The 23,491-nt window shown below is 36.6% G+C and overlaps 1 protein-coding gene across 3 annotated transcripts in view; it reads left to right on the top strand.

Annotated features, from left to right (window-relative positions):
• The window catches only part of LOC150093361 (beta-galactoside alpha-2,6-sialyltransferase 2-like), a 134,541-nt gene that overhangs the window by 48,370 nt on the left and 62,680 nt on the right, over positions 1-23,491 (top strand). For all 3 annotated transcript variants that reach the window (XM_090413931.1, XM_090413933.1, XM_090413934.1), the window contains exon 3: positions 21,754-21,953. In XM_090413931.1, coding sequence (XP_090270057.1) covers positions 21,754-21,953 — 200 coding nt within the window. The remainder of the gene's footprint in view (positions 1-21,753; positions 21,954-23,491) is intronic.

Here is a 23,491-nt window from a genome sequence, read left to right as displayed (position 1 = left end):
CATCCTCTCACTCTCATATCCTCCGGTGATATGACCAAGTCCAAAACTCTTGAACTCCTGGTGTTCTCTTGAACATATGCTACCTAAGACATGTCCAAAAATTTGGTTTCCTTATTAATTTTGCTATCTTTGTCCACTTCATATTTCTCTAGTTAAAGCTCCCAGACATCCCATAATGATTACTTTGCACTTACCAAACTAATTTGCCTAAAAATTTCTTGCTTATCACCATCTATATTTCCCAGTTTATATTCCACTAATCTTTAAAGGTACCTGTGGCATAACTATGAACAAGTCACATGATAACCACAGTAATTAACTAATGAAAGTACAGATATTTCGTATTGAGATTACCAGTACATCATCAGTGTGTAGAAACAAGCAAATCAAAGAACAGAAATACAAAGCACACATGACAATCAGTTTACTAATTAAAAACAGTTGCCACGGGCTAGAAATGAATCCATTAATAAATAATATTAAAACTATTTTTGATGTTTACATAAAATGAGAATCTCCCCAACTTTTTGGGGGGAGAGAGAGAGAATTGTTCCAATTCAGGTAAGGCTGATGTAAAAGGGCTTCACAACTTTTGTTGAAAAGCCATTCATATTTAAAACTGCTTCTGTGGAAATGATGAGCTTCATCCCACTAGATACTGCTGTTTAGTGTAAATACTGTGCTGTATTATTCAGTGTAAGATTGATGTTCATTAATTCCTTTTTCCACAGAATGGCCTATCTGTCCAAAGTATGTCAGAAGTATGACCCTCATACAGTATCACATTTTTATCTACCCATTTTTGAATTCTCCTTTTTACCAATTTTTCTAGTACTTTTACCACCACGCTTGAGATACTGATTGGTCTATAATTTACTACTGTAGTCTTAGAACCTCCCTTACACAAAGGAATAAGGAAAAGAATTTTGCTCTCTTTCCACTCCCTTGCACATTCTCGCAAAACCGTAGCTGATATCCCATCTAATCCCACAGCTATATTTACATTGAGATTCTGCAATATCCTAAGAACCTCCAATTCATCCACCTCTGTTCCCACATTAGTGTCTGTCACATAGATTAAATCAGTAACCTCACTAGGAAGATATATGCTTGCAAAGTGGTCACTTAGTAACTCAACTATTTTATCCTCTTTTGTCTCCTCATGACCATCATCACTTATTAAGGTTAATCTTCCATAGTCATTCTTCCTCATTTGCCAGATAATGAAAGAACTCTTTGGGATTTCCTTTGGCCTGCTTGGCTAAATTCTTCTCATAAACTGATTTTTCCTTCCTTGCCATGCTGGTCACCTTCATTGCCTGAGCCTTGTACTGTTCATGAGTTTGCTGGTCACCTTTCTCTTTATATACCGTCCACAGCATTTTCTTCATCTGCAGCTCATTCTTAATGATATTACTCATCTAACTCTTACCCGATTAATCCTTCTTTTACCCTAGGTATGAATTTAATACTGCTTCCTCTAGATGACCCTTAACTATATCACATGCACTCCTAACATCTTTACCCTGCAATATTTTATGCCATGTACAGATTTAAGCTTTTTTCTGAGCATGTCATGATCACCTGCCTTGTAGTTCCACAGATATCCCTTCTTGATAGATATCTGTGGAACTACAAGGCAGTAGTTCCACAGATATCCCTTGGGAGATTGTAAAACATGATTCCTCATGTTTTACAATCTCCCAAGTCAAGACCACATGGTCACTTTCACCAATTGGAGGTAGTGTTATAATCATGGCTATGGATAGCTCTTCTGATCTACTCGACAGTACTCATTGTACTAATTTGGTGATGCATGTCTTCCAGATCATCTGTAGAACTCCCTGGCCTATAACAACAACCAACTGTATATTTTGTCTTATCTGTGGACCTCCCTGGTCTATAGCAACAACTAACTGTATATTTTGTATTATTGGTCTTAATTTCACACCAGATTGCTTCAAATGAACAGGCATTCTCCCACCTGTCTCCTATTCTTTTTGGTTGCAATTCATCTACTATCATCAGCAGTACTCCTCTCTCCATCTTTTTTTTCTCTATCCTCAATGTTTATCATTTTCCCATTATCACTGACCAACATCATTTTCCCATAATCATTCTTCCTTCTACTGGACACATAGAAAAACTCCCTAGAATTTCTTTTAGCATCATTTGCTAACTCCTGCTCATACTGCACTGTTTCTATCCTTACTAAGTGAGTCTCCTTGCTTGCTTGCTCTTTGTGCTCCTCGTGTAACTGATTATCTCTACTCATCTTGTGCCACCTCCACAATGCCTTTTTCTTCCAGATTGCACGTTTCACCTCTTCAGTCATCCATTTTACACCTGCCTTATTTAATCTCTTGATCTTTGGAATATACTCAGTCATTATCCCTGTCAAATAATTTGTGAGTAGATAACAAGCAGCATGATTTCCTTCCCATGCAATTCCTCATTTCATGATTTTGCTGCAAGCTGCCTCTTGAGTTTGCCATAATCACCTGCCTTATTGTTCCACATATAACTCGTTCTCATAAAAGTCCTAATATTGGATGGCCACCATCCAGATGGTCACTTTCACCTACTGGAGGATGGTGTGACATTTCATTTACAACAATATCTTCTGATGAGATAATCAAATCCAAGCACCTCAATCCATGTGTGGCCTCTCTTTCATACTGCTTAAGGTAGTTATCCCTTAAAAACTCCAGAAATTCATTCTCTTTGGTTCCTGATGCTGTCTCTTCATTCCAGTCTATATTACCATAATTGGAAGCTTCCATCTGATAGATGAAGAATTAGTAGATCTAAAAAGGCTGTTTGGTTATTTATTTTTCTAAGCTAAATTAGATCCCAGGACCTCGATGCTAATAAGTGTTGTGGGACTGGGTGGGGTGAGATATCACCACATTTACTATAGGAGTATGTAAAAGAGCTAGCAGTATCTTGACTTGGTTGTTCAACAGAGGTCTGGCAACAAGAACAATCTCAGAAGAGTTGAAAGAGGGGAAAATAGTGCCACAACTTAAAGAATTCAAGTCAGTAGTGTCGAACTATAGGCCAGCATGTATATCACGGGTCTTCAATGCATGGGCTGCTAGCCACAGGTGGCATGCGGAGGTCTTTGCCATGGCCCATTGGCCATTTTGAAAAAAATAACTACTTAACATTAAAATGCGATTAAATAAAAAATAATTTCAATGAAGCCTACTGGCCACTAAGCTATACTGTAGTATTTTAGAATTGTAAGATGCTTTCCAGATTCACAAGGAATGCTGTGTATTTGATACTTTACATAATATCCCATAAAAATAAATATTAAATAGACATGCTTCTTCAGCCATCTACCAGTGCCAAGCAGTACTTAAGTACTAGTACTAACGCAGGTAGATGGCTGAAGCAGTAGTTCATTTGAGTGCGCTGTCTAGTGCCTTCCAGATACATCTTGAAGGTTCTCGATACTTTGTTATTTTCGTATAAATACAAGAGGATCTCATCCAAAGTCAGTCAGTCAGTCGTGAACAGTGTTATATTCATGTATAGTGCATGCAGGTTCGTCATGTCAGCCATAGCCTATTGTGGTTTTATATTGCCAGATTTTTTTCATTAGTGTGAGATATATTCAGTGGATAATAACCGTTACACGGCCATTTTGGATCGTTTTTTGGGTTCACCTTCCATCACTATGGCATCTACGAGTAAAAAGCGTAACTCAAGTGATTCTTGTCGGGGTTTTAATGAAAAGTGGACTAATTTGTACTTTTTTTTGTGCCGATTGACGATAAGCCAGTGTGTTTAATTTGTTGTGAGTCAGTGTCAGTATCAAAAAAATACAACATAAAATGGCGCTATGAGACAAAGCATGCATCCAATTTCGATCATCTTCCAGGGCGGCTTCATGTGGACAAAGTGAACCGTCTCCATATTGATTTAAAATGCCAGTAGGGTACGTTTAAAAGGCAGAGGGAAGAGAGCAAAGCATGCGTCAAACTAAGTTATGTAATAGCCGAAAAAAGTACTAAAAAATCGAAAGCCTTCTTGGACAGAGAGTTTATGAAAGAGTGTCTCATCGCTGCTGGAGATATTCTGTGCCCAAATAATAAGGAAGTGTTTAAAAAACCGAGTTTATCTGGGGTAACTGTAGCACAATGTGTTGAAGAACTTGCCAATGAAATTGAAGGAACTTTAAAAAAATGGTCGTCCGAATTTATCATATTCACTTGCTTTTGATGAGAGCATAGATGTGAAGGATACAGCACAACTGGCTATCTTTGTCCATGGCATTGATCAGAATTCACTGTGACAGAAGAACTGTTAGCACTCGTACCTATGAAGGGAATGACGAAAGGCACTGATATGCTTAAAGCCGCTAAGAAAATGCTCCAGCGTTTCGACCTCAGCTTAACCAACCTTGAGGATGTGGTAACTGATGATGCCCCTGCTATGGTGGGAAAGAACGAAGGGTTTGTTGCGTCGCTACGGAAAGAACCGGAACTGGAAGGAAAAGATTTCATCCATTACCACTGTTTAATCCACAAGGAGAATTTGTGTGCGAAAATGAGAATGTCGTGAAAGTTATTGTGACTGTCGTCAACATTATTAGGGCAAGATGATTGAATCATCATCAATTCCAAGAGTTTTTGATCCAAGAATGTGAAGCGGATCACTGCGATGTGGTTTGTTATGGTGATGTGCGTTGGTTGAGCAGAGGGAAGGTTCTTAAAAGAGTCTTTGACTTAAGGAGCGAAATACAGCAGTTCATGCAAACCAAGGGGAATCCGATTGCAGAATTTAACGATCTGAAGTGGATGACAGACTTTGCCTTTGTGACTGATATCTCGTTTGCTTATGAATGACTTAAATACATGGCTACAATCCAAAGATCAACTGGTGCACACTCTGTTTGATCACATCAAAGCTTTTGTGGCCAAGCCCAAACTTTGGGAGGCACAACTCACAAAAAAAGACTCGACTCATTTTCAGCTTCTCGCTGAGTCCAACTGTTCATCTCTTGATGAATACGCTACAAAATTAGCCATTTTGAGAAGTGTGTTGAAAGAGAGATTTAGTGATTTTTGTAACCAACAGTCTTCTTTAGATTTATTTTCAATGCCATTCAGTGTCAATTCTGCTGAAATATCAGGCTCGGTGCAAATGGAGCTGCTTGAACTCTCAAACTATTCTTTTTTGAGAGAAAAATTATTCAATGTGCCCTTGCTTACATTTTACAAAGACTACATTTGTGAGGACGCATTCCCTAATCTTTGCCAGCATGCTTTGAAGATTTGCCCTTTGTTAGGAAGCACATACTTATCTGAGGAGTTCTTCTCCAGAATGAAGCATGTGAAGTCCAAGACAAGAACTCAGATTACGGACCAACATCTCGAGAATGCTCTGCGCATAGCGACTTCCAACATTGCTGTCAACATCGACAAACTGGTCAAGGAAAAACATTACCAAGTTGCCCGTTGACATTGTAAAAAATTAATGTTTTCTTCATTAAATTATCTTTTTTCAAGTATTGATTGTATTTACTTTTCATGAACCCGACTGCTACCTACGCTCTTAAAGCTGAGTTTGTTTATTTTTATAGGATTTTATGTAAAGTATCAAATGCACAACGTTCCTTGTGAATCTGGAAAGCATCTTACAATTCTAAATACTGCAGTATAGCTTAGTGGCCTCCAGGTTTCACTGAAATTTTTAATGCAGCCTGCACTGTCTGAAAGGTTGAAGATCCCTGGTGTATATCAAGTATAGTGGTGAGGGTGTTAGGCTGGTTAGAGACCAAATACAAACCTGGGTTGATGAGGATGGAAATCTTTCAAGAGAGCAGCATGGGTTTGTTAAGGGAACATCATACTTTAGTAACTTGGTTACATTTTATAATAGTGATTCACATATTGGGCAGAGGAGATGCTTATACTATGAGTTATTTGGTTTGTGCTAAGGCATTTGATAAAGTACTGCATGATAAACTACTGTTGAAAATGAGCAGGACTGGGATGGATGGTCATTTGGAACTAGTTACAGGGATGGTTGACTGATAGGTACCAGAAAGTTACGTATGACGGTGCAGTATAACAAAAAAGAAAGGCAACCAGTGAGGTGCCTCTGTGGTCTGTTCTGCAACCACTATGGTTTAACTTATACATCAGTGGTATAGTTCACAGCATGAAAGGAGATATTCAGTTGTTTGCTGATGATTCTGAATTAGGAAGAGCAATGTCAAGAAGTTGTGATATGTTACAAGAGGATTTGAATTGTTTAGTACTTTGGGCTGAATAATGGGGACGTCATTTCAACGTTGTCAAAAATTAAAGTTATGCAATTTGGCCAGAGAAGATGAAATCAAGTTTTAACATATTGCAGGAGCAAGACAGATTCCAAGGGAGTGAATAGAAGGTTAAATTGTTCCACTGTATAAAGGTGGTGATTAGGCTCTGGCTACAAATTATAGGTTTGTATCCTTGCAGAGGATTTGTATTTTGTATCCTTTATTTCTGTATGCAGAGGACCCTGACATACAGAAATAAAGAGGTTATGATGCCATTGTTTAAGGTCTTGATCAGGACTCGTATGGGTTATTGTGCACAGATTTGGTCACTGGGTTTTCATGGTGATGAGCATATATTAGAAAGGGTCCAGAGAAGATTCACAAAGGTAGTCAGTGGTCTTCTCTGGAATGTGGTGTATGAGGACAGATTGAGAGAATGTAAATTGCAAAGCCTCTTAGGAGGGGGGGGGGATATGATTCAAACATATACGCTAGTCAGCGGTTGTTATCGGGCTGGCATAAAGAGAATTTTCATAGAATAAGTGACAGGATAGAACAAGAGGTTATCCCTGGAAACTGTGTGAGCAGAGGAGTGAGGAACAGGTGCTTTACTTGGAGAGTGGAAAGTATTGCCTGAGTATGTTGTGAATGTAGGCACATTGAATATAGTTGGATGAGCTTTGTATGTGATAGTGTTTACCTCCTATGATGAGTCTCTGACTCCATGGAGATGTTTTTTTTTTTAAACACTTTATTATGTTTTGCATACATATGATAATTACATTATAAGATTATATATGTTACAAAATTTAAAAATTCTAAAAATTACATACATATATTTTTTTTTTTATTGATCTGTTAAAATATTTTTATTTTATTTTATTTTTTTTTCAATTTTTTTTCAATTTACACGTACAATAAACATCTTGAGTGACATTGCAACTTATAGTTTTACAGAATTCAGTACAAAGTGCTACATTTTCTACATTGGATTTCAATTAAAATTTTTAAAAATACTTTTTGCCTCTGTATTATATATTTACAACACATGTTCTTCTAATATTTACAATAAAGATTATACAGAATTTTTGAATATATAATATACATAATAATAATAATAATAATTTATTTATTTTATTTATTTATTAATTATTATTTATTTATTTATTTATTTTTTTTGTGTCAGATAAATTGCATACATAGATGCTGTAATAATTATATATATATATATAATATTTATAACACATTACAATTGTGAATAACAGATACTTGCAAGTTAATAATTTTCTTTCTCGAAGCTTAGCAGAGCTTATCTGAGGAAGATAATAGATGATAGATGGTGGTGGTTTCTTGGTTATGTTCCTATACTGGTCACAAGCTAGGCGTTGATTTTACTGTTTGTTGGTACGTGCTTGGAAGACTTCAACTGCTATTATAATAATAATAATAGTAATAATTTCTTTTACTGGTCTGGGATGGTTTGTCACCAATAAGTAAGTTACCTTTTTTGTCTCTTTTTTGTTTAGGGGTTGCAGGTGTGCACAGCAATTATTTGATATGCTTTGTCAGTTCCTCCTGTTTTTAATTTATATTAAACTTCTTTATATATATTTCTTCTATCCAGTTGTTCTGCAGTCTTCTTTAATCATGTTCCTTGGTCTTCAATGCTGTTTGTTTACCTTCTACAGTCTTCTTTTTTCATGCTTTATTTCATTCTATAAAGGGTCTTCTTCTACTACGCGTTATTCCCGCTTCCCATGCAGGGTCCGCGTGTTACTTTAGATGCGACTTCTTGTTAGTACTACTCCCAACCGACCCGTCGCCTGGTCTGCCGCTGGGGGGGATATATTTTTGACTGTAGAGGCGTATGTTCATGGGGGCCGGTTTGCCTGTTTGCGGGATGAAAAACGCCAGGTAAACTGGCGGAAAAAACCCTACTGACCGCGCCCAAGACCGGCTAACTTGGCTATGCCTGAGGAAGATCCTCAAATTCCTCACGTCTACAACGGGAATCGAACCTGGGACACTCCTTCCCCAGGCATATGGTTGCGAAGCGCAAAGCCACTAGGCTAACCGCGCGGTTTATTTCATTCTATAAAGGGTCTAATTTGTAATTCAAGGCTTCCATTGTTGTAATTTTGTAAATCCTAACACTGTCTGCAGATCTTTTAGCTGTTTCCTTCATCAGCATCCAGTTTTTCACACTGCTCATCTGAAGTATGCAATCTGTTTCTTTTTTAAATTAATTTTTTATATCTAAGGTTCAATACTACATTTTCTTCATTACAAAAATTATTGAAACAACTACCATGTGAGGTTAAAAGTTCAGTTGAATGTAAATTAAAATAATCACTTGATGTTTTTAACTTTACATTAAGATTATCATCTGGAGTATACATGTATATATATAAACAAGCTGCACTACAGTCTGCACGGTATGCTAAAGATACATTGATTTAGTCAATTGTAAAACTACTGGCCTGACCTCTGGTGGAAAAAACCTTACTACATGAACACTAGAGCCCTGTTATTCTTATTATCTATTTGGTTACAAAAAAAAAATTAAGCTAGAGAGCAACATGTGCACACAAAATTACTTATATAAGTATACATATAAATTAAAACAACACAGTATGGATGGTGGCCAATACAAACTGAAATAATTGCTTTGAGTCCTCAAGTCAGGATTTTCTGGAAAACTTGAAGAACTTGAAAACTGAATGTGTGCCATTCAAATTCTTGGGATTAAGATTAAGATGATTAATCAAAATTTTGCAGGCTTCTTTAAATTTGCATTTATACCAGGTTTTTGTATGATGTAAAGAACAAGTACTTTTCCAATCAGTTTGGTGTAAGATGTTCAGAGCGTGATCTGAGAGGCCTGCTTCACCAAAATTGTTAAATTTAATGTGTCATTTATTTATTTTTTTTCTTTACAGATAGAGATTGTACATCTAGTTTCACCAATATAAGGTAAGTTACAAATGCAATAAACATGATAAACCCAGGATGAGCCAATGGGAAAGAGGATCCTTGGAGGAGTTGAATATGTTTTTTAATTTTATAGATGGTTTAAAAGTGGCACTAAAATTATAATGGTGTAGAATTCTATTTATTTTTTCTATTAATATGTTAACCTATTTAATATGATAACCTGTTAATGTATGGTATAGTTATGATTTTACTGTAATTTTATTATATGTATTTTTGCTATAGACATTATTATAAATGTATTGCTAATAATTTGTAATTCTTGTTTAAGAGCTTGTTCATTAGAGCAGATTGTTATAGCTCTGTTTTTGAAGGTGTTAATGATTCCAAGTTTTTGCATAGGGTGGCGATATGAGTTAGCATGTGTATATATATTGGCCAGTTTTTTCACCAGGGGTCAGGCCAATAATTTTAACAATTGACCAGATCAGTGTAACTTTAGCATAGCATGTAGATTGTAGTGCAACTTGTTTCTTTGTATATATTTGTATATACTCAAGATGATGACCTTAATGTGAAGGTCAAAACATTGAGTTTTTATTTTGGTTTATATTAAACTGAAGTTTTACCTTAACACTGTAGTTCTTCCATAATTTTTATGATGAATTCTGATCGGCATGTAACTATGAAGGAAAGGATTACTAAGTGTAAAGTTATGCAATTTGGTGAGATGAGATATCCAGTAGCATATATTGGTGGGACTATGCTTGGAGTTTACTGATGAAACTAGAGATCTTGGAGTTATGGTGGACAGGAATTGGAAATTCAGAGGTCACATATTAAAAGTTGCAAATTGCTATGTTGAAATGAACATTCACATATAAAGATATTAGTCAATTTGCCACTTTAAAAGACCTTGATATTGCTGAACCTGAGCTACTTGTGCAGATTTGGTTTCCTGGTTTTGGATTAAAGAGAGATAAGAGACTAAAAAAAAAAACTGTGGAAAGGGTGCAGAAAAGAGTTACAAAGATAATATCAGGATTATGGAATGTAGATTAACTAGGATTGATTGAGAAAATGTGTACTGCAGACACTGGCAGATAGGAGAAAGAAGGGTGATATGATAAAGGTCTATAAAATTTTGAGAGGGTGTTGCAAAATATTAGTTGATAAATTTTTTTATTAATAATGATTAAAATAATATTGTAGAATTAGCTAAAATAGCTCATTGGATTACTTGGTTACTGAAGAACACCCTGATGAGCAGAGATAAGCAGGTTATTATACCTCTTTATAGGGAATTGATAACACCTAATCTTGAGTACTGTGCAGAGATCTAGTCACCTGGGTTCTTAAAGATAAGGTGGTGGAGAGGATCCAGAGTTAAGTGACCAGGATGATGGCATGCCTATGGAATTCAGCTTATGAGGATAGGTTGAATATTTGTGGGTTACAGGAATTATGTTTGATAGGCAAAAAAAGGATGATGTGATTGACACACAAATTACTGCAAGATTTTTATAGGATTAATGCAGACAATTTTTTTTAGGTTTTTTGCTTAGAGGGTGGTTAATGAGTAGCATAGGTTGCCAGAATCTGTTGTGGGTGCCATGACTGTGAATGAGTTCAAAGCAAAGTGTGTTAGATATTGCATGAAATATTGGATAGTGTTTGGCCTAAAATTTAGGACCTCCTTTGATGAGTTTACACTCTATGGAGTCTGTAATAATAACATTCAATAATAACAATAATAATAATATTATTATTATTATTATTGTTATTATTAAATGTGTAATATGTGAAATGAGATTCATGAGAGAAAACTGCAATATACACATTATTAGAAAAAAAAAAAGGAACAAAGATATTCTAAAAGAACTGAAAATAAAATAATTAAAGAAAAACTAAACAATTGCAAACAAAATTGGATAGAGCATTGAGTTGAGAAGTGTGAAAGATGAGATTAGGTGAATGGAAAAGATGAATGCAAAGCAAATCAGAGTAGGACTGAGAGAGAGTTATGGGAATGATAGAAGAGGAAATAATAGAAACAGAAGGAGAGAGGGAATGACAAGAATGTGAGGGAGTGCTGAAACCAGGGATAGAGTGATGTCAGGACTGCAGGTAAGTAGTGGAGCACAGGGAGAAAGTGTTAAAGGAGAGAAAGTGAGGGATGCAGGTGAGCAATCAAGGAACAGAGTGGTAAGAGGTGTGATGCATACAGACTCGATGATCCATGGTGTGCAAGATAGGATGCCAGAGGAGTGTTGGAGGAATGATAGAAAGTGTGGCTATGGCAATTAAGCAATCTGACAGGGTGGATGAGGTGATTGTGATGGTGGGCTCGAATGACTTGAGAGGCAGTGTAAATCAGGTGGTGAGAGATTTGAAATTCATGCTTGAGGTTGTACAAAAGAAAACACAGAGGAAGGATAGTGTGCGTGCGTGTGTGTGTTGCCTGGGTATGATAATGACGAGCTGAGTAGAAGAGCAGTAATAATAAATAGCATGATAGCCAGAATATGTCAGAAGAGAAGATTGGAATACGTGGATGCTTGGAGGGCATTTGAGGACAGAAAGGAACTGTATGCGAGAGATCGCTTGCATTTGAATGAGGAAGGATGTAGGCATCTGAAGAGATTGCTGTTTTCAGAATGAAGTCGATGTGTCAATGCAGGGAAAATAGAATTCCCAGGGTGAATGGTAGCAGGAGTGGCCTCTTGTGGGAATGGGTGCTTGGGGGAAGACATCAGGTAATGCTGAGTCCAGTGGAGTCTTGAGGAAATAAGGATAGGTATAGAAACAGTGACATTTTTATGTTTTCTACTAATGCCAGGAATAAAGGAGATGAACTGGTGACACTCCTAGCATCAGTCAATTGACACCAATTGACATTATTGGTGTCAATTCATCTGACACCAATAATCTTCAGTGTCCGAAGATTATTGGGACCTCTGAGACATGGTTGACGGAAGATGATATGATAACAGGAATAGAAGTAACAGAGTACAACATTTTTCGGCAGGATAGGAAGAGAAAATGCTGTGGTGGAGTACTGCTTATGATAAGTGGTGACTTATGTCCTCTAAGAGTGGACGCTTTTGAGGCAGCGACACTAATGGTTTTGAAAGCATATGGTGTGAGGTAGAGGTGAGCAAGACAGGATTTTAGTCGGGTGTTGCTACATACAAGCCAAGGAGCACAGAGGGTGAATAGCAGAAGATGTTTAGGCAGTTGAGCTTGGCAAGTGCAAGAAGAATGATTGTTATGGAAGATTTTAACTACATCAGTATCAATGGGGAAGAGGAAAATGCATGTGGTAATATGGGAATGGAATTTCTAGAATTCTTGAGGAACAAATGTTATAGACAACATGCAATAGAAGGAACATGAGGTTCAAGAGTTTTTGATTTGATCATGGCATCAGAAGAGCTGATTATAACTGAGCTGACATCTCTTCTCCCAGTTGGAGAGAGTGACCATGTGGCTTTGACTTGGAAGATAAACAGACAGACAGGAGTATCAAAGAGAAGGGAATGTATGTGAAATTATAAGGTGGGTGATTATAATAGTCTTAGATATCCATTTGGGACAGTTCCATGGAGGATGGAATTGGAAGGGCAAGATATCATTAGTGTTTGGGAAATTTTGAAGAAATATTTGTTAGCAGCAATAGTAAGCTGTATTCCAAGAGTGAAGAAGAGAACACAATTTGGTGTAAAGTGGATGACAAACAATATCACACAGGAAATGCAGGTGAAAAAGAAGTTATGGAAGAGATATGAGGAAGCATGGAGAGCAAATGCATGAAGAATATTAGATTCAGGCCAGGAGAGTGACTAGTATGGTAAGGAAGGCAAAAATATGAGAAGAGATTGGTCGTAAGATCAAAAGAAAATCCTAGGGAATTTTTTAGCTATGTGGCCAGTAGAAGGAGAAATGGTTGTGGAAGAATGACAATGTGGGATAAAAATGGGAATAGAGTGACTGATGCAGAGGACATGGTGGAGTTCAATGAACACTTTATTGGAGTATTTCATCCTGGAGAAGTAGGTTTTAGTACTAGAGAGATAGGGCAGATTCAAGGTTTAGAGGTGCAAGAGGAGAGTGTGCTCCAAATACTGAGTACTCTGGATGTCAGTAAAGCTATGGGAAAGGATGGTATTTTGACATGAGTTTTGAGAGAATGTGCTAAAGAACTGAAAGCTCTGTTGACCTGGCTTTTCAATGAGTCTTGCTACAGGAGAGGTACCCAAGGAATGGAAGGAAGGTTAAGATAGTGCCATTGCATAAGGGCAGTAGTAGACTGGAAGTGTCTAATATAGGCCAGTTTGTGTTTTGTCAGTAGTTGTTAAGATCTTGGAGAAATTAGTAAGGGACCATATACAGCATTGGGGAGATGAGGGTAATGTTATCTGGTTTGATATATCGATGGCAGGCTGCATACTCGATTGGAGGAGCTGTACTGGAGGAAGTGGGGGAGACAGGAAATCTGGAAGTGATGATTGATAGAAACCTGAAATTCAGAGAATATATTTGCAAAGTGGTGAAGTTAACCCAGAGAATTGCTGCAATAATGAAAAGGATGCTGACCTGCAGAGATAGAAGAGTTATCATTCCATTGTATAAGACCCTGATCAGACCACACCTAGACTATTGTTCTCAAATTTAATCCCCAGGATTTGAAGGGGATAAATTAACTGGAAAGGGTACAGAGGCAGATAACAAAGATTATTTCAGGATTGTACAATGTTAGTTATGAGGATCAGCTGAGGGAATGTGGACTGCAGAGTTTGGTGGATAGAAGGAGAGGTGATGTGATTGAGACTTTTAAACTGTTGAGAGGTAGTTACAGGGTTGACACTTGGGAGTTTTTTCACTTTGTGAAACAGCAGGAAGGAGTGATGACAAGGGGCCATCCCTGGAAGTACGAAAGGAAGCTGTGAGCAACAATGTGAGGAGTGGTTTCTTTGCATGGAGGGTGGTTGAACCATGGAATGCATTGCCTGATATAGTGGTGAGAGTGTGAACGGTCAAGGAGTGGTATGATAGACTTTGTGTTTCCTAAGAAGGACCTCCCACAATGAGTGTTTTGACTCCATGGAGGCCTGAATAATAAAAATAATAAAACATGTAAACCGAATGGCCAACACTAAATATCCTAAACAATTAATAAATATGAACCAGTTAGAAAGAGAAGGCTGGGTAGTCCTCAAAAGAGGATATTAAATGGATAATAAGAATGGAACAGACCAATATTGTCTATATCTGTAATTAGCTTTATGATGATGATGATGTGTAATAATAATAGTAATATTTATACAGATAATAAATGTATCTGTATAAGATACATTTATCTTATACAGATAAATGTAATCAGGAATGCATATTGCAGTAATAAAATACTGCAATAATGAAATAGAAGAAATTGAAATGAAGAAAGGAATTAGGCAAACAGGGTGAGTCAAATAAGCATTTTCTTTTTTTTTTTCAGTATTTTTTTAAAGGGATGAAATAATAACAGAACTAAAGGATAAGAAGTTAAATGGCATAAAAATTGATAATAATATAATAATTACTACCATTACTATGCAGATGACATAGTAATGGTAGCAGGTACAGAAGACGATTTACAAATTTACAAAGTAAGAAGTATTTCATTTCCAACAGATTTGCCAACAATATAATTTGGAAATTTCAAGAGAGAGAAAGAAAGACACTTATGATTAGTAGGCAGCCAGCAGTGTAATAAACAGAAAAATAATCAAACAACAGATGAATTTTAAATAGTTAGCAATTCATGCAGTGGCGTAGCTAGAGCTGTTGCCACCCAGGGCAGTCCCTGAGTTTGCCATCTCTCTCAATACACACCAAAAATACTACAAAAAGTCAAACCGACGTATAAGGAAATAAATTAAAACACTATGTTTATTTTTGAAGTAAAACTTTAATTTCAACATTCTAAAATATTATTTTTCTTGCTTTTCTGTTAGCAAAATCGTCGATGACATTAGCAAAGTCTATTTCATAAAACATGTAAACATGTAATGTAGGTAATTCTTAATCAAATTTTATTTAGAAAAACTCCTCTGACAACTAGCTACACTTATAGCAATTGTGAAGAAAATTTGCAGTAGTATTACAATAGTTGGGAATGAGTTCTCGAGACTGTATTTTAGAATTAACTGCAAAAGTTCAAAAAGGTTTAAAGTGCCACCCGGGGCAGACTGCCCCCTCCACACACCCCTAGCTATGCCACTGAATTCATGTTAACTCAGGTGGAATAACAGAAATGAAATAAAAGAGCAAATGCTTAAGTTAAACAAGATTTCTGGATGTTTAAACAGCACAGTATGGAAAAATAAGGATGTACATATTCCAAACTAAGGAAAGAATATATAAAAGTATAATAAAACCATTTTTAACTTGTGCATCTGAAACAAGAGCTGAAAAAAGTTAAGATCAAATAGTTAATCACTACTACAGATATGAAAACTCTTGGAAAACTGCAGGAAAAACAATTTGATGAAATCAGAAATGAAGAAATATATAAAACACGTTTTTCAACCAGTAAATGAATGAATAGCAAACTGGAAAAAGGAATGACAAAAGTATGTCAACAGAATGGAAAAAGAATGAATAATTAGACAAATAGAAATGTGGAAACCAAATATTAGAAGAAGCTGAACATAATGAAAAGATGTATGCAATCACAGTAAGCCTGAGACCTAAGGCAGAAGATGAAAAAGATATGGTCAACAGTTCCAAGGAGATAAGGAGACATTTAAAAAGATTTAGAGGTAAGTCACAAAGATAACTGATTTATGGAGTTATGCATATGAGGACAGAGCGAGAGAATGTGGTTTTATAGTTTTTGAAAAATGGATGCAGGTGAAGAGATATGACAGAAATATACAGGTTAGTAGAGGGAATCTTACAGTATAGACAGAAGTGATTTTGTAGCTTATGGATATATGATGTAGAACTTGGGGTCATTGCTGGTAGCTGGAAGCACGTCACATTCAAATTCTTGTGATGAGTGAGAAGAATGGACTACCAATAGATGTTCTACGTGCATCTTTGGTAAATGTGTTAAAGGAGTGATACAATTAATAGGTATTCAGATATAAGCATCTAAATTGGCACTCCATTGATATCTCCTTATTAGTGTATTCATAATAATAATATTGTGCAGATAACAGTTAGTGTAGGCTTTCATGTTTAGCCTTTAGCCTCCATGGAGATGCTATTATTATTATTATTATTACCACCCCAATACCTCATGGAGTCAAAGACTCATCTGAGAGGTCCTTTTATCACACACACAGCTCATCATACTGTGTTTTAAACACATTCAAACTCTTTGCAGACACCACATTCTCAGGCAAGGCATTCCAATCATTCACAACTCTGCACAAAAAAAACCTGCCTCTCACTCCCCTACTCACACCCTCTTTATACAGTTTCCAGGGATGACCTTTGATTCTCCCCTGATCTCCCACTATTTTCTGTAGAACTTCTCCAGCATTTATCCTATAACAATCCCTTAACTTGTATAGGTCTCTATCATATCTCCTCTCTTCCTCCTGTCCACCAGACTTTGCAAATTACATCTTCTCACAATCTTTCCTCATACTCGACATTCCAGAGGTCAGAAACTACCTTAGTCAATCGCCTTTGGACCCTTTCCTACATCTCTTCATCCTTCTGAAAACCAGGTGACCAAATCTGGGCACAATAGTCCATTTGTGGCCTAACCAAAGCCTTATACAACGGAACAAGAATCTCCCTACTTCTACACGTCAGTGTCTTCTGCATCATTCCCAGAAGCCTTTGTGTTGTCGTCACAATTTTGGCGAAGTGTTCTCTAAATTTTAGATCCTTATCCACTATCACCCCCAGATCTCTTATTTCCTCTACCTCCAACAATATATCCTCACCAATCATAAATTCTGCATCCCATTGTTGTTTTCCAAATTTTAAAACCTTACATTTTGCAACATTGAACTCACATCCCCATTTCTGTGCCCAGTCACTCAATCTGTTCAAGTCTTCCTGTAAGGCCACAACATCTTCACTACACTTCATGGTTCGTCCCAACTTTGCATCATCTGCAAACAACTGAATATCTCCATCCAAATCTTCACCTATATCATTAATATACAAGTTAAACAGTAATGGCCCTAAAACAGACCCCTGCGGCACTCCACTAGTGACTTTCTTTTTCCTGGATATCGCTCCCCCATACACAACTTGTTGATACCTATCAGATAGCCAGTCTACAATCCAATACACCAATCTAATATCCAACCCCATCTGCTCTAGTTTGATTGTCAACCTATCATGAGGAAGTCTATCAAAAGTCTTTGCAAAATCCAAGTATATTACTGTGTATATCCTTGTCCTCTGTCCAAGGAAGCAGTCACTTTATTGTAATTAATAAGTAGATTACTAAAACATGACCTTCCTTTAGCAAATCCATGCTGTCCATCAAAGATAATACCATTGTTATGAACCCAACTCCGGATCCTAGTTCTCACAAGCTTCTCCAACAACTTAACCACAACACCTGAAATACAGATAGGCCTATAGTTTGACGCTTGAGTTCGATCACCTCCTTTATGAAGTGGCACAATCTTGCCCTCCTTCCACTCCTTAGGAACTTGACCAAGTGTAAGACCCATATTAAAAAAATCTGTCAAGGCAGATATCAATTCCCTGGCACATTCTTTCAGAATACGTGGTGATATATTATCAAGTCCCACAGCCTTATTAACATCTAGTTTACTCAACTCCCCATACACCTCTTGCTCACCTATAGTCAGTCTCTCCTCCCCATCATCAACTGCTCTCAATCCCTCCATGAAGTCACATTCACAAGATTGAAAGATCTTTATGAACTGCTCATTAAGTATCTCCACCACACATTCCGCAACAGCTGTCTTTATACCATTTCCTCCAATCAATTTATCCTTCCATAATCATTCTTTCTTTTGCTGGCTACATATCAAAAGAACTCCTTAGGATTCTTTTTGGCTTCATTAGCCAACTGCTATTCATACCTCTCTTTAGCTACCCTCGCCAACCAAGTCACCCTCCTTGCTTGGTCTTTGTAGACCTCATGAAATTGGTTATTTACACTTCTCTTATGCTGCCTCCACAATACCCTTTTTCTCTGTATCGCATGCTTAATCTCTTTATTCATCCATCTCACACCCACCTTATTTAACCTTCTCACACTTGGAATACATTTAGACATTGCATCTACTAAACAGTTTTTGAAAATCCCCCAAGCTGCATTGATCTCTTTTCCAGCTAACTCCTCATTCCACGCTACACTGCAAGGTGTCTCCTGAGCTCTTCATAATCACCCCCCTTGTAGTTCCACATATACCCTTTTCTCACAGAGATCCTTGCACTGCTGGCACCCACCCAGGTAATCCTCTCATGGTCACTCTCACCAATTGGTGGATGATTTGACACCTCATTTACAATTACATCCTCTGATGAGATGACCAAATCCAAGACCCTCAATCCTCGTGTGCCCTCACTTACATACTGTCTGAGGTAGTTATCCTTCAAAAACTCAAGAAACTCATTTTCTTTTGTTCCAGTTGCTATCTCATCATACCATTCTATATTGTCATAATTAAAATCACCCATAATGATCACCCTTTTCTTATTTACTCGGCTAATTTGATTGTACATTTCATTATTACCACCTTCTGCATTACCTGTGTATAACAACATCCCACCAAGTATTTGATTCCATTCACCTCTATCTCAGACCATACTGCCTCAAAAACCACTGGCACTATTTCCCTCTTGCATCTCCACTTTATATGGACATAACTCTTTCCCTATCATCAATAGCACCCCCCCCCTCTCTTTTTACCCCCTCTGTCCTCACGAAACACATCATACCCTTCCATCTCTATTCCTGTCAGGATGTCATCCTCTTCCAATCATGTCTCACTTATTCCGACAATCTTTGGGTGAACAGAAGCAATTAGTGCAACCATTTCATCTGCCTTGTTTCTTATACTTCTAGCATTATACAAACACAACAGCTCATTTCTGGATCTACAGCTAGTTCCACTGATACTACCACTCACTCGATGTGATCTCTCCATGCTCGACTTGGGCCATTTCCCTTTCTGCTTCTTCATTTTAGAACCCTTTGCAATTCCATCTGTTTCCTCTTGATCCCTGGTCATCCCATTACTTTCCTGCCTACACATGCTCTCACCTCTTGGAGCATCCACCTTTCTCACGCTGTGTACCCCTGTCCACCCTGAGCCTCCCCGTTTCCCTGCTCCTCTTGGACACCCATTCTCTCATTTTCTATACTCATACCACTCACTTCCCCATTCATTTCCACTCCTTCAATCTCTCCTGTCTTACTCTCCTGCTCTTCCACATCACTCCCCTCTCGATCTGATTCATTCTCTCTATTCACTTCTCTACCTTACAGCTGCAGTCTCTCCAAACGACTCACACCATAACCATTCAAATGCAGTCCATCGTCCCATACAGCTCACTTCGTCCCTCAAACTCATTCCACACATTAACAAACTGTACTCCCGTCTCCTCACATATTTCAGCCAGCATATCATTCATAATCCTTGCTCTCCAAAGATTATTATATCATAATAATCTTTGATCTTTTAAGTAGACATACTTCAGTTGACAAATTTAATTTCAAAATTGGGTTTTTGTATCTAAAAAATAGAAATCCTTGTATTCCTTACCTTGATCAAATCAATACATAGCTAGTATGTACAAAGAGCATTTATTCTTTCTCTCCTTTTTTTTTTTTTTTTTTTGTACATTTTCTTTGCTATTAACATACCCACTCATAGCTCCCAACAGTGTAACCTTTGATGGTCATGAAATGTGATTAATAAAAATAAAAAAATAAAAAAAACTTTTCTTTTAAAAATTTAGATTTAATTCTTAGTTTAATTTATCTAATTATCTTTAGAAAATTTTCAGAAAATTTAAGAAATTTTTATTCTGCCATAATTGCCTTCTACACTCGCCCGTAATGTCCTAAATTATATATATATATACCCCTTTTGAGTTATGTTAGCCAATGTATTAAATATAAGGGACACTCCTAAACAAAAACAGGCTAAAATAGCCGTTAATTATATTAATAGTGTTTTAGAGGAGTAACATGGGAATTTCCCAGAAATTATACTTAAAATTTAAGAAGTTATTTTTTATTATTATATGGGAACCTCTCTATGTAGTTTGAAGACTAATTGCAGGAGGCTAACACGAACCATTATTCACACAATACTTATCATCTCTTTCCTTAAATTAATTCAATGAAAGAATACTTGATTGCACAACTATCAGGTATGAATCCCTTATTCTCTTTTGTCCCATTATGTACTGGAACATTTCTTCAACATCTACTATAAAATCACTTTTGTAACATATTTTTTCATCTCTTTATTCCATTTATCAATTAATTTTGTAACTCATAATTGAGTTTGGTCACAATTTTGGTCGTTTGTCTCTGAATCTCTTTAACACTTCCACATCACCAAGAAATGGGATCTGGAAGTGTTAAATCAGTTAACCATATCTGTACACACACACAGTCCTGGTGTGGCTATATTATAGAGCAATACTAATCTCCTTATCTTTGAGTCAGTGTGTTCTTAAAGATCCATGTGAGCCCTCTGAACTTCAAATCCCTCCATTATCCCCCCCCCCTACACACAGATCTTTAATCTCATCTGTTTCCTGCAGTCCATTTCCATAAGTGGTATATACAACTTGTGATCTTCTAATTTCAGAATATGTTAATTACATTTTGCCACATTAAATTTGTAATCATTATCCTTTGTCTACACTGTTGTTTTATGTAAATCATTCTTGAACATCTCTGCATCACCCTTATTAAACTGTTGATCTCTCCAATTTTACTTTGCCTGCATTCAAATGGGTATTCCTCCTATCAAGAATGATAGGAGGAATACTCATATCATTAATGATTTCATTAATGTACATTTTAAATAGCAGGTCCAAACATAGAACCCTGTAGCATACCACTAATCATATGCCTTCTTTTGGTTTTGGATTCTGCTCTGCTATACCATTTATTAAAGTTTTGCTTATATGAAAATGCTAAATATAATTATTTTTATGTCACTATGGTGGAGTAAAGTGAGTGATCTGTGGGGATAAATGCATTCTGAAAATGTGAAAAAGTTAATTTCGAATTATAAATATTCCTTGCTAATGGAATTTAGACTTTCCTTGGCAAAATTTCTGTTTTCTTTGAAAAGAGAAATACACATGACATGATTGCTATGTTTTGAAGTTCTAGTATGAGCATAGACCTCACTCCATGCAATTTATGTGATACAAATTGTGTGGAATGTATGATTCCATTTGTATCCCATAAATCACAATGCTTTTTTCTCTGTGAAGTTTTGTGGAATTTTCTGTAATATTTTCATATAAAAGGTTCTTTACATTAATATTTACTATTACCTTCTTTCTGATGTACCTTTACTTTGTTTTAGATTCTCATGATGCTGTACTCCGTTTTAATAGTGCACCTACTCAAGGATATGAGACCGATGTAGGTTCTAAGACTACTATTCGTGTTCTCAACTCTCAGGTTGTTTCGAAACCAGAATTCGAGTTCTTCAGGTCATCTCTTTATAGGAATATTACACTTGTTGCATGGGATCCTTCTCATTATCACAGTGGGTTAGATGAGGTATAGTAACAGTGCTTAAAAAGTATCAGCTGTGCTTCAATGTTTATTGGGAAAAAAAGTTGCCATTGATAAAGTCAACTTAATTTTATACACTAGTGTGATTAAAAGTTTAGGATGTAAAGAATTAAAGTGGACACATGAAAATCATGATTTAAAAGTTGAGATGAATTTTTATCTTTTATCTTAATATGTACACTGCCTAAATATTATTATTAATATGTTACACCTCCAGGGATTCCAAAGACTCATCGAGGGAGGGCACCTACTCTCCTACTCTGTCTTCACTACTCAACCCACCAACTACAATGAACTGTAACTACACCAATAACGCCATCAAACACCCACCACCACCAACATTAGTATTTTCACAGACAATCACAAACATCCATGCCCACGGTGGGATTCGAACCCACAGCCTTTTGGCTGGAGAGTGGATATGCTAACCGCTCAGCCAACCAGGTCAGCAAATAGTATTAGTTTATTGTTATTGTTCTTAATCTGAATCTTAACTCATTGCAATTGGCCCAGTTACCAATATTTATCACCATTTACAGTGTCTCATATGTCTACTCTGCCATTCTCTGGCAGTGCCACCCACAAAACTCCATCTATCAATCAATTCCAGTTATTCATTACTCTTCAAACAAAAAATTTCTAGTTGTCACTGCTCACTGCACTCTTATTGAATTTTTAGAAATGATCGCTTGTTCTCTTCCCTTCTGCCATGTATCGAAAAATTCATTTACATCTGTTCCATAAATCCCCCCAGAATTTGAAGGGGATAAATTTGGCAAAGTTTGGTAGATAAAAGAAGGAGAGGTAATATGATTGAGACTTTTAAACTATTCAGAGGTACTTACATGGTTGACCGTGGGGAGTTCTTTTGTTTGGTGGAACATTGGGAAGGAGCAAGGACAAGAAGCCATCCCTGGAAGTTGTGAACAAGAGAGTAAGGAGTGGTTTCTTTGTATGGAGGGTGGTTGAACCACCATGGTTTCCAGGATGGGCCTCCCACGATGAGTCTTGTGACTTCATGGAAGCCTGAAGCATAATAATAATAACTTATGTTTTTATCATATTCTCTTTTCTCTGCTTATCAACTAATTTTCATCATCATCATCATCATGCATATCAAGGATTTAGGCCTAGCATGGCCTGTTCCGGCCTTAAAAATCATCATTGGATCATTTAAGAGGACGTCCTGGTTTTCTTTTTCCTAATGGCTTGTTTTGGTAATCTTTCTGTTTTCATTCTTTGAACGTGTTCCATCCATTTATGTTTATATTTTTTATTTTTTTCTATTATTGGTTCTTGGTTTAATTCTTTCATAATTTCTTCGTTTCTTTTGTGATCAAATAGAGTATACTTTGCAGTTTTTCTCATAAACTTCATTTCTGCTGTTATTAATCTTTGTTTGTCTTTTTGTTTTATTGTCCAGATTTCGCTTCCATATTAAGACTGGTAGGGCTAATGTATTGTATACTTTTTGTCTGGTTTGTTTTTGAACTAGGTTTGGTTTAAATATAGAGTTTAAATAT

The sequence above is a fragment of the Typopeltis vanoorti genome, chromosome 24 (genome assembly GCF_054136105.1).
Source record: "Typopeltis vanoorti isolate ZY-2024b chromosome 24, IOZ_Tvanoo_1.0, whole genome shotgun sequence".
NCBI lineage: Eukaryota > Metazoa > Arthropoda > Arachnida > Uropygi > Thelyphonidae > Typopeltis > Typopeltis vanoorti.
The sequence above is the reverse complement of the archived record's forward strand: the minus strand, read 5'-3'. Positions and strand labels throughout refer to the sequence as shown.